The following is a 13,072-nucleotide window of genomic DNA, read 5'->3' on the forward strand; positions in this document are numbered from 1 at the left end:
ACTACAGCAACAACGCCACATAGTACATCAACATGTATTTCATGTGTCACGGCACTTCTCTTCTAATCTTTAACTGCTGCTTCACAATCAACACATGTGTTGTCAAGAATGATAACACCCACAATGCAGTTCTCAATACAGCCAAGGAGACGAATACAACTTAGAATTTGAAACTTAAACATTTTGGCATCATTTTGAGGCAAATCAAACCATCTTGACAGTCATGGCTGAAAAGCAGTTTGGTGTTTTGGTGACCTTGACTCATGAGCTGCATTAAGCGGCTCATCCAGAGACCGCTGAATGAAAGGGTCTTGTCACCGGCTGTAGCTGCTTTCAGTAAAGTTGTGAATACGTGAATTCAGCGGTACGACAACATGAACAGCTATAGAGTAAAACACATCTGTATTAAGAAGATCTTCATGGTGCCAACCAAAGCTCCTCAGAGAGGCCACATTGAAGACAAGGTCCCCTACCAAACGTGTCTTTAGCACCTTCAGTATTTATATGAATGTCAAATTCAACCACACTGACCCATAGTCCATCAGGCCCCTGGCGTGGACCACAGCTCATCACGAGTCTTACCAGGCGGTGGGTGATGTAGAGGATGATGTTGACCGTGTCCAGACGATGGCTGATGTCTTCCCAGAAAGACGTCACCACCACCACGGGCTTCGTGTCTGCCCAGGGCAGGTAGTAGTAATGATTACCTGGAAGTAACAGTAGTAGTAATGATTACCTGGAAGTAACAGTAGTAGTGATGATTACCTGCTAGTAACAGTAGTCGTAATGATTACCTGGAAGTGACAGTAGTAGTAATGATTACCTGGAAGTAACAGTAGTAGTGATGATTACCTGGTAGTAACAGTAGTCGTAATGATTACCTGCTAGTAATAGTAACGATTAAAATCAAATCAAATCAATTTTATTTGTATAGCCCAACACAACATCCTGTCCTTAGACCCTGGTAGTAATAGTAGTAGTAGTAGTAATAGTCATAGTAGTGATTACCTGGTAGTGATAGCAATGATTACCTGGTAGTAATGGTAATGGATTGCCTGGTAATAATAGTTGTAGTAATGATTACCTAGTAGTAATAGATGTAGCAATAATTTAATAATAATAATTCATTTATATAGCACTTCTCTAAAACAGTGTTACGAAGGGCTTAACAGTACTTTTTAGCAATGATTACCTGGTAGCACTGGTCATAGTAATCATTACCTGGTAGTAATAGCAAAAGTAGTACTAGTATTGATGACCTGCTAACAATAGTAATAGTAATAGCAATAGTAACAGTACTAGTAGTAGTAGTAGTAGTAGTAGTGATTAGCTGACAGTAACGATAGTAGTAGTTATGGTAATAGTAATGGTTACCTGGTAATCAGTTTACAAGTACATGTATTCATGTATTCTGGGAGGAGTGTTTCTTAATTACTCCCTGTATTGATTAGTAAGCCATTTTACCCTAGCAGGGGCACAGCTTGACGCCCTCTGAGAACACCAGTGCTAACACTGTAAGCACATCAGGCACACTGAGGTGCTTTTGAAGACCAGATTCAAACTGGATTTTTTCCCCCACTGATCATAAAATATTCTGGATTAAAACATCACATCAACTTTCTACAAAATGCAAGATGAAACTAGAAGAGTGCACTCGACAGTAGAGTGCAGATCTTCGCCAAGCGTACGTCCCCCTCGCTGCTGCTCGGACCTGGCAACAATCAACCCCTTTCTTCGCCTACCGAGAGAAGGCTGCATTCACACAGAATCCAGCAACACCTGAAAAACACCAGTCCTCCCATTCATTTGAATGGGTGTAGTGCGTTTAGGCTACGGCAGTGCGTAATGCAGGGGGTCAGCAAAAAACAGAGCCGCCGTCCGGCAAGAAGCAGAACCAGAACCAACTTTTGCCGGAGCCCAATCCAACGTCACACTGAAGACGTGGGTGTCTTCGGTCTGATCACCTTGGGCCAATGGGCCATGATCGCTGCGATGGCCCATTGCGATGGGCTTTGTAGTGACAAGCACACACCTCCGCACAACCCTGTGGGAAGGTGCCGGATTCAGTGTGAATGCAGTCGAAGAGAAAATATGGAAACACTGCCTGTGTATCAGACTTAGGCGAAAAACCAGCTGAGGAGCAAGTATTCAGCTGCGGTATAAAACAGGTTTTTCAGGGTTTTGAATCACCGCAACCACCAGAGCTCCCTGATCATCCAGTCAGAAACGTGCACAAACATTATTAGGCTGACCGGTCCAGTAGTATGGAGATTATCAGCAGACAGAAACACACACACAAGGACAGAAAAATCAGTGTCTTTACTGCCATTGTAAGACTTCTGCACAGCAGCCAAGTGAATTCAACAGGACAAGTGGGGGGAAATGCTTTTTATATGCAGCGCTCAAGCTACAAAATCCACCTCACAAACAGGTTTTGCCTGTCAGCCTGTGGATGTGCAGCCTGCCAGGCGGAGCCTCACACGAAAGCCACCGAGTCTGACATGAACTTGTACTTTACAAAATGACAAGGTGTGCTATGCCACCATGTGGGTCTGACCCTAACCCTGTCTTTATTTTCATCTTATAATAAAGCTGGAGAAACCGTTTACGCTCACACATGTGCACCTCACATCTACAGCTGACTCAGATCAGGCGGCTGACTCAGATCAGGCAGCTGACTCAGATCAGGCGGCTGACTCAGATCAGGCAGCTGACTCAGATCAGGCAGCGAGCTGTAGAGTGAACGAGGAGAGGGATTAGGGCATTAGGGTATTAGGGTATTCGGTATTAGGGTATAAGGGTATTCATGTATTAGGGCATTAGGTATTAGGGTATTCACGTATTAGGGCATTAGGGTATTAGGGTCTGCGTTTGTCTGGTTGACAGCCTTATTCCTCTCCTTTGTAAAGGGAAATAGAAATTAAAGCCTTTGTCTCTTCTCACCATCAAAAACAGCACAGCTGTACTGGGTGGTGGAGGCCAGTGGTTTGCAGGTGGTGTCCAGTTTGTTACCGTAGTTACCGATGCTGACCTCAAACTGGATTGGTTCGCCGGGTTCCTGTATCATGCTGGCACTGTGGAAAACGGCACACAGACAGTACTTCCTCCTCCGCTGGTACTTCTGGTGGAGGGAAAGAAATGAGAAACACGTTTACACTTCATTCAATTCATTTCTCTGCGTAGCAGTGTCTGCTGTGAAACACTGTCCTACTCCCCATGTCAGCCAAGGGAACACTTTGGAATGGTTGAAGCCATAATGACATAATGTTGAAAACAGTGATAGTTCCTCCTCAAGTCAGCAGCAGTCTTTTAGGGAAAATGACTCATTCAATACTGCTGCTGTTTATTTATCTTCACCCGTAATGTACAAAACAGCATCACCTGTAGGGAACGCTTCTTACTGTACATCCATAATGTACAAAACAGCATCATCCGTATGTAACGCTTCTTACTGTACATACTTAATGTACAAAACAGCATCATCGGTATGGAACGCTTCTTACTGTACATCCTTAATGTACAAAACAGCATCATCCGTACGTAACGCTTCTTACTGTACATCCATAATGTACAAAACAGTCTCATCCGTATGTAACGCTTCTTACTGTACATCCATAATGTACAAAACAGCATCATCCGTATGTAACGCTTCTTACTGTACATCCATAATGTACAAAACAGCATCATCCGTATGGTACGCTTCTTACTGTACATCCTTAATGTACAAAACAGCATCATCCGTATGGAACGCTTCTTACTGTACATCCTTAATGTACAAAACAGCATCATCCGTATGGAACGCTTCTTACTGTACATACTTAATGTACAAAACAGCATCAACCGTATGGAACGCTTCTTACTGTACATCCATAATGTACAAAACAGCATCATCTGTAGGGAACGCTTCTTACTGTACATCCTTAATGTACAAAACAGCATCACCTGTAGGGAACGCTTCTTACTGTACATCCATAAGGTACAAAACAGCATCATCCGTATGGAACGCTTCTTACTGTACATCCTTAATGTACAAAACAGCATCATCCGTATGTAACGCTTCTTACTGTACATCCATAATGTACAAAACAGCATCATCCGTATGGAACGCTTCTTACTGTACATCCTTAATGTACAAAACAGCATCATCGGTATGGAACGCTTCTTACTGTACATCCTTAATGTACAAAACAGCATCATCCGTATGGAACGCTTCTTACTGTACATCCTTAATGTACAAAACAGCATCAACCGTATGGAACGCTTCTTACTGTACATCCATAATGTACAAAACAGCATCATCCGTATGGAACGCTTCTTACTGTACATCCATAATGTACAAAACAGCATCATCCGTATGGAACGCTTCTTACTGTACATCCTTAATGTACAAAACAGCATCATCGGTATGGAACGCTTCTTACTGTACATCCTTAATGTACAAAACAGCATCAACCGTATGGAACGCTTCTTACTGTACATCCATAATGTAAAAAACAGCATCAACCGTATGGAACGCTTCTTACTGTACATCCATAATGTAAAAAACAGCATCATCTGTAGGGAACGCTTCTTACTGTACATCCATAATGTACAAAACAGCATCATCCGTATGTAACGCTTCTTACTGTACATCCATAAGGTACAAAACAGCATCATCCGTATGGAACGCTTCTTACTGTACATCCTTAATGTACAAAACAGCATCATCCGTATGTAACGCTTCTTACTGTACATCCATAATGTACAAAACAGCATCATCCGTATGGAACGCTTCTTACTGTACATCCTTAATGTACAAAACAGCATCATCCGTATGGAACGCTTCTTACTGTACATCCTTAATGTACAAAACAGCATCAACCGTATGGAACGCTTCTTACTGTACATCCTTAATGTACAAAACAGCATCAACCGTATGGAACGCTTCTTACTGTACATCCATAATGTACAAAACAGCATCATCCGTATGGAACGCTTCTTACTGTACATCCATAATGTACAAAACAGCATCATCCGTATGGAACGCTTCTTACTGTACATCCATAATGTACAAAACATTATCATCCGTATGGAACGCTTCTTACTGTACATCCTTAATGTACAAAACAGCATCATCCGTATGGAACGCTTCTTACTGTACATCCATAATGTACAAAACAGCATCATCCGTATGGAACGCTTCTTACTGTACATCCTTAATGTACAAAACAGCATCATCCGTATGGAACGCTTCTTACTGTACATCCATAATGTACAAAACAGCATCATCCGTATGGAACGCTTCTTACTGTACATCCATAATGTACAAAACAGCGTCATGTGTATGGAACGCTTCTTACTGTACATCCATAATGTACAAAACAGCATCATCCGTATGGAACGCTTCTTACTGTACATCCTTAATGTACAAAACAGCATCACCCGTATGTAACGCTTCTTACTGTACATCCATAATGTACAAAACATTATCATCCGTATGGAACGCTTCTTACTGTACATCCTTAATGTACAAAACAGCATCATCCGTATGGAACGCTTCTTACTGTACATCCATAATGTACAAAACAGCATCATCCGTATGGAACGCTTCTTACTGTACATCCTTAATGTACAAAACAGCATCATCCGTATGGAACGCTTCTTACTGTACATCCATAATGTACAAAACAGCATCATCCGTATGGAACGCTTCTTACTGTACATCCATAATGTACAAAACAGCGTCATGTGTATGGAACGCTTCTTACTGTACATCCATAATGTACAAAACAGCATCATCCGTATGGAACGCTTCTTACTGTACATCCTTAATGTACAAAACAGCATCACCCGTATGTAACGCTTCTTACTGTACATCCATAATGTACAAAACAGCATCATCCGTATGGAACGCTTCTTACTGTACATCCATAATGTACAAAACAGCATCATCCGTATGTAACGCTTCTTACTGTACATCCATAATGTACAAAACAGCATCATGTGTATGGAACGCTTCTTACTGTACATCCATAATGTACAAAACAGCATCATCCGTATGGAACGCTTCTTACTGTACATCCATAAGGTACAAAACAGCATCATCCGTATGGAACGCTTCTTACTGTACATCCTTAATGTACAAAACAGCATCATCCGTATGTAACGCTTCTTACTGTACATCCATAATGTACAAAACAGCGTCATGTGTATGGAACGCTTCTTACTGTACATCCATAATGTACAAAACAGCATCATCCGTATGGAACGCTTCTTACTGTACATCCTTAATGTACAAAACAGCATCACCCGTATGTAACGCTTCTTACTGTACATCCATAATGTACAAAACAGCATCATCCGTATGTAACGCTTCTTACTGTACATCCATAATGTACAAAACAGCATCATCCGTATGTAACGCTTCTTACTGTACATCCATAATGTACAAAACAGCATCATCCGTATGTAACGCTTCTTACTGTACATCCTTAATGTACAAAACAGCGTCATCCGTATGGAACGCTTCTTACTGTACATCCATAATGTACAAAACAGCGTCATGTGTATGGAACGCTTCTTACTGTACATCCATAATGTACAAAACAGCATCATCCGTATGGAACGCTTCTTACTGTACATCCATAAGGTACAAAACAGCATCATCCGTATGGAACGCTTCTTACTGTACATCCATAAGGTACAAAACAGCATCATCCGTATGGAACGCTTCTTACTGTACATCCTTAATGTACAAAACAGCATCATCCGTATGTAACGCTTCTTACTGTACATCCATAATGTACAAAACAGCGTCATGTGTATGGAACGCTTCTTACTGTACATCCATAATGTACAAAACAGCATCATCCGTATGGAACGCTTCTTACTGTACATCCTTAATGTACAAAACAGCATCACCCGTATGTAACGCTTCTTACTGTACATCCATAATGTACAAAACAGCATCATCCGTATGTAACGCTTCTTACTGTACATCCATAATGTACAAAACAGCATCATCCGTATGTAACGCTTCTTACTGTACATCCATAATGTACAAAACAGCATCATCCGTATGTAACGCTTCTTACTGTACATCCTTAATGTACAAAACAGCGTCATCCGTATGGAACGCTTCTTACTGTACATCCATAATGTACAAAACAGCGTCATGTGTATGGAACGCTTCTTACTGTACATCCATAATGTACAAAACAGCATCATCCGTATGGAACGCTTCTTACTGTACATCCTTAATGTACAAAACAGCATCATCCGTATGGAACGCTTCTTACTGTACATCCTTAATGTACAAAACAGCATCAACCGTATGGAACGCTTCTTACTGTACATCCATAATGTACAAAACAGCATCATCCGTATGGAACGCTTCTTACTGTACATCCATAATGTACAAAACAGCATCATCCGTATGGAACGCTTCTTACTGTACATCCATAATGTACAAAACAGCATCATCCGTATGGAACGCTTCTTACTGTACATCCATAATGTACAAAACAGCATCATGTGTATGGAACGCTTCTTACTGTACATCCATAATGTACAAAACAGCATCATCCGTATGGAACGCTTCTTACTGTACATCCATAAGGTACAAAACAGCATCATCCGTATGGAACGCTTCTTACTGTACATCCATAAGGTACAAAACAGCATCATCCGTATGGAACGCTTCTTACTGTACATCCATAATGTACAAAACAGCATCATCCGTATGGAACGCTTCTTACTGTACATCCATAATGTACAAAACAGCATCATCCGTATGGAACGCTTCTTACTGTACATCCTTAATGTACAAAACAGCATCATCCGTATGGAACGCTTCTTACTGTACATCCATAAGGTACAAAACAGCATCAACCGTATGGAACGCTTCTTACTGTACATCCATAATGTACAAAACAGCATCATCCGTATGGAACGCTTCTTACTGTACATCCATAATGTACAAAACAGCATCATCCGTATGGAACGCTTCTTACTGTACATCCATAATGTACAAAACAGCATCATGTGTATGGAACGCTTCTTACTGTACATCCATAATGTACAAAACAGCATCATCCGTATGGAACGCTTCTTACTGTACATCCATAAGGTACAAAACAGCATCATCCGTATGGAACGCTTCTTACTGTACATCCATAAGGTACAAAACAGCATCATCCGTATGGAACGCTTCTTACTGTACATCCATAATGTACAAAACAGCATCATCCGTATGGAACGCTTCTTACTGTACATCCATAATGTACAAAACAGCATCATCCGTATGGAACGCTTCTTACTGTACATCCTTAATGTACAAAACAGCATCATCCGTATGGAACGCTTCTTACTGTACATCCATAATGTACAAAACAGCATCATCCGTATGGAACGCTTCTTACTGTAAATCCATAATGTACAAAACAGCATCATCCGTATGGAACGCTTCTTACTGTACATCCATAAGGTACAAAACAGCATCATCCGTATGGAACGCTTCTTACTGTACATCCTTAATGTACAAAACAGCATCATCCGTATGGAACGCTTCTTACTGTACATCCATAATGTACAAAACAGCATCATCCGTATGGAACGCTTCTTACTGTACATCCATAATGTACAAAACAGCATCATCCGTATGGAACGCTTCTTACTGTACATCCATAATGTACAAAACAGCATCATCCGTATGGAACGCTTCTTACTGTACATCCTTAATGTACAAAACAGCATCAACCGTATGGAACGCTTCTTACTGTACATCCTTAATGTACAAAACAGCATCATCCGTATGGAACGCTTCTTACTGTACATCCATAATGTACAAAACAGCATCATCCATATGGAACGCTTCTTACTGTACATCCTTAATGTACAAAACAGCATCATCGGTATGGAACGCTTCTTACTGTACATCCTTAATGTAAAAAACAGCATCAACCGTATGGAACGCTTCTTACTGTACATCCTTAATGTACAAAACAGCATCATCCGTATGGAACGCTTCTTACTGTACATCCTTAATGTACAAAACAGCATCATCCGTATGGAACGCTTCTTACTGTACATCCGTAATGTACAAAACAGCATCATCCGTATGGAACGCTTCTTACTGTACATCCTTAATGTACAAAACAGCATCATCCGTATGGAATGCTTCTTACTGTACATCCATAATGTACAAAACAGTGTCATCCGTATGGAACGCTTCTTACTGTACATCCATAATGTACAAAACAGTGTCATCCGTATGTAACGCTTCTTACTGTACACATTCCTTACCAGTTTTCACTCATCTCTGACAAGTGATATTGGCTGGGCTGACATTGCTGCTCATCTTCCATTTATGCCAAACTATATTTTTCCATCTTTTATGCATTATTATTTTTTAGAGTTGTAATATCAATTTGTATTCATAGTTACAAACACATATTTACTCTTAATTTTTTGCTTTATTGCTGCAGGTTATTGTTTGGCATTGCAGGAACCACCAATTATCCAAAGGAATCACGCACAAAACTTTTATATAATTAGATCTCATACCAGATGATTAACGTTCAAGACCTGATTCTGAAAATCCCAAATATCATTGTTCTTATTCTTGTATCATATTTGTTATTGTACCTGTGCCACTAAGATGTCGTCACTGGAGATGCTGTCAACGGTCTTGTCTGCTTTTCCTTCCAGTTTAGTTGAGAGCTCAACCAGGACACGTCCTCGGTACGCCACTCCCTCCGCCTGGCCAGAAACCAACCCATTCATTTAAAAATATACTAACTTGATGAACGCTCATAAAAAAGGTTACGAGAAAAAGGGGCTTCAGATTCCACAACATCATCAGATGAGTTTTTATGGCAATAAGACAAGCTACGTATGTATGGAAGTATGTATTAGTACATGAAAATTCATTGCTAAGGTACAAGTGATTTTCAATGTTACAACTATAAAACTTGTTTTAATCATCAGATTGTGTTGAGTAAAGCAGGTTTGCAGAAAATGGGTTTCACCCTTGAGGCAAATTTGTAATTTGTGATATTGGGTTATATAAATAAAATGGACTTGACTGGACTTTCTCAGCTGTTGTAAACTGACAGTTGGGTGGTCTGCAGGTATGAAGCTGGTACAGAGACTCGTTCTGTCTGACCTCAGTCTGTTTCCAGATAAAAAACTAAACCACAGACAGATTTGCATGAGGAACCATGGAGCCATACCATGCCATAGTTCAGGTCCTCGTAGGGGTCAGGCAGGCCGGTGAACTCTCGTGGGCTGCCATACAAGTTGACATAACAAGGCCCAAAGGCTGGAAGAAAACCCACTTCCGACTCCCCAGTGTTCGCTGAGACAGGAAATGAAAAACAGATTCAACATCTTGATGGTCAGAAATGAACGACTCTGCTTCGTTAGTAAACTGAAGTCTGTGAATGACAGACAGATGCTAATCAGACCAAGTGCGAGAAGCAAATGACAGTGCGAACTGAGTTAAACACGTTAATGAGTTAATATTAAAGGATAATTCTATTTTTTTTAACAACCTGGATCTTATTTCCATAGTATTTTCCATCATACATATCAATTATGTCCTTTTACTCACCGTCTTTATTTAGTAGATTTTGGACATGTACCACCGCTGGACTCAGCTTTACAATGGTGTCTTATGGGACACCTGAACAGGAGTCTTAAACCTGTCTTAAACAAGAAACCTCCCTGGTGTCTCAGTCAGACTGTGTCCATAACTGTCTATTATCTATAGGACTTCTCTATGGTGCTGGCTGGCTAGTTTATGGAGGTTACTACTACCTATGGTAAGTACAGGCTGCTACTTCCTGCAGGGTGAACCAGGAAGTAGATCAGCAACGTCAGCCACCATTGATCATATTGGACATTTCAGATAAGAACTTTTAACTTTCACTTTGGTTTTCAATTCCAAATACGTGAATAAGGTAATTGGGTTGAACTGGACTTGTGGAAACCTGTAGTGTAGGCAGAAATCACAGTGTCAGTGGGCACAGAGAAAATCAGGTGGGCCTAGCCCGTCCAACACCAATCATACTTAACAGGTTCTGAAACACATATGTTAACCAAAGTAGGTCATTACAACTATATTTGTCAGAATACAACACAGTTTAATCGTACAAGCCTTATACATAATCAGAGGTAATGTTACAGGCACCACGACCGACAACAAACATAAAATTGAGTGTCATAGCTATGCAGATGACACCACACTATATATTTCTGTATCCCCAGATGATTTTAGCCCCATTGATAGGTCAGTTCAATGTATGTACGACACAAAGGTATTGATGTCATACAATTTCCTACAGTTGAATCAAGACAAGACAGATATCATAATATTTGGGACAAAAGCCCAGAGAGAGCAACTGTCACGACCAGGTCAAAAACCTTGAGGTTATCTTTGATTCTGACCTCAGTTTTGAAGCCCATATTAGAAATGTAACCAAAATGTCCTTTTAAAATCTTAGAAACATTGCTAAGGTTCGACAATTTCTCGCTCAGTCTGACACAGAAAAACTAATGCATGCTTTCATAACCTCTAGGCTCGACTATTGCAGTGCCCTCATTTGGTCTGTTCAGAACGCAGCAGCACTGATGAAGACCAGACAGAGTGCACAAATAACACCTATTTTAAAGTCAATGCATTGGTTGACTATCAGTTTTAGAATTGATTTTAAGATGTTATTGCAAATTTTAAAAATCACTGAACGGCCTGGCACCCGCCTATCTCTCAGACGTGCTTTTTAGATATGTGCCTAGCAGGTCCCTCAGAACCTCTGCAGCTGGCCCACTAGCCGTCTCAAGGATCGCAACAAACATGCATGGGCAGACAGCTTTCAGGCACTGTGGCCCTGGTCTCTGGGACAGTCTGCCTGAAGATCGGAGGGAGTCCACCTCTGTGGACATTTTTAAAAGAAAACTTAAGACATACTTTTTCAGCCTGGATTTAACTTAAGGTGCTTTGTTATTTGTTGTTTTATTCATCTATTGTTGCTTCATTCTTTTATTTTTTGTTTGCTTTTTTGTGCCTTTGCTCACCAGATGCAGCAACATCAGCATAAAATCTAACTGCACACCCAACAAAAACTATACCTAATAAACAATAGTATTGAAACAGGCAAAAGGCTACTACAGTCTGAAATTGTAAATTAGCTTTTTTGATGATTACAGCAGGAGATGTATGTATCATTACTACTTGGTACTTGTTGAGGAGAAACTGGCAAAGGAGCAGGTGTCTGGGTTGAGAATGATGGCTGAACTTGAGCTGAATTCTCTTCCTCCTGCTCCTCATGATGTCTTTTTGTGACAAACATAAGCGAACCGCTTTGTTTCACCTTGATTTTTATCTTAGTCTAGTTTAAAAACAACTAGCTAGCGGAAAGTAGGCTTCTGTTCCTCTGTGCAATGTCCAGGCTGTACACTGAGGGAAACAGGAGGGGCTCACTATCTGGCATTTGCAGAATGCACGACCACTCAAAAAGCTGACCTACCATCATCATATGGTAAACAAGAAGCAAGGAACAAGAATTGTTTTATTTTTATTGGTCATTTAGCCAGATAACTGAAACATCCATCTATCCATTATCCAAACCGCTCCTCCTGCTCAGGGTCGCGGGATGCTGGAGCCTATCCCAGCAGTCACTGGGTGGCAGGCGGAGAGACACCCTGGACAGGCCACCTGTCCATCACAGGGCCTAGAATTCCAATTATTTCATTCATTCATTCATGAGCCGCTTCTCCGGGGTCGGGTCGCAGTGGCAGCAAGCTAAGTAGGGCACTCCAGACGTCCCTCTCCCCAGCAACACCCTCCAGCTCCTCCTGGGGGATCCCAAGGCGTTCCCAGGCCAGATTGGACATGTAGTCCCTCCAGCGAGTTCTGGGTCTACCCTGGGGTCTCCTCCCCTAATTATTAATTATAATAAGTCCATCACAGGCACATAACTGAAACAGATAATTGACTGCTAGTCACTGGACGATCCAGCAAAAAAGGAAGCCTTCTGACACATCAGGTTGAAATATGTCCGACACTCCTGTTCAGTTGTCCCATAAGACACCC

The 13,072-nt window shown here is 41.0% G+C and overlaps 1 protein-coding gene across 5 annotated transcripts in view; it reads right to left on the minus strand.

The window, feature by feature from the left end:
* LOC130127984 (myoferlin-like) overlaps positions 1 to 13,072 on the minus strand; it is a 114,310-nt gene that overhangs the window by 64,217 nt on the left and 37,021 nt on the right. For all 5 annotated transcript variants that reach the window (XM_056297694.1, XM_056297692.1, XM_056297693.1 and 2 more), the window contains 4 exons: positions 10,212 to 10,336; positions 9,625 to 9,738; positions 2,944 to 3,121; positions 583 to 707 (listed from right to left, as the gene is read on the minus strand). In XM_056297694.1, coding sequence (XP_056153669.1) covers positions 583 to 707; positions 2,944 to 3,121; positions 9,625 to 9,738; positions 10,212 to 10,336 — 542 coding nt within the window. The remainder of the gene's footprint in view (positions 1 to 582; positions 708 to 2,943; positions 3,122 to 9,624; positions 9,739 to 10,211; positions 10,337 to 13,072) is intronic.

This window comes from Lampris incognitus, chromosome 17 (genome assembly GCF_029633865.1).
Source record: "Lampris incognitus isolate fLamInc1 chromosome 17, fLamInc1.hap2, whole genome shotgun sequence".
In the NCBI taxonomy this organism is placed as follows: Eukaryota; Metazoa; Chordata; class Actinopteri; order Lampriformes; family Lampridae; genus Lampris; species Lampris incognitus.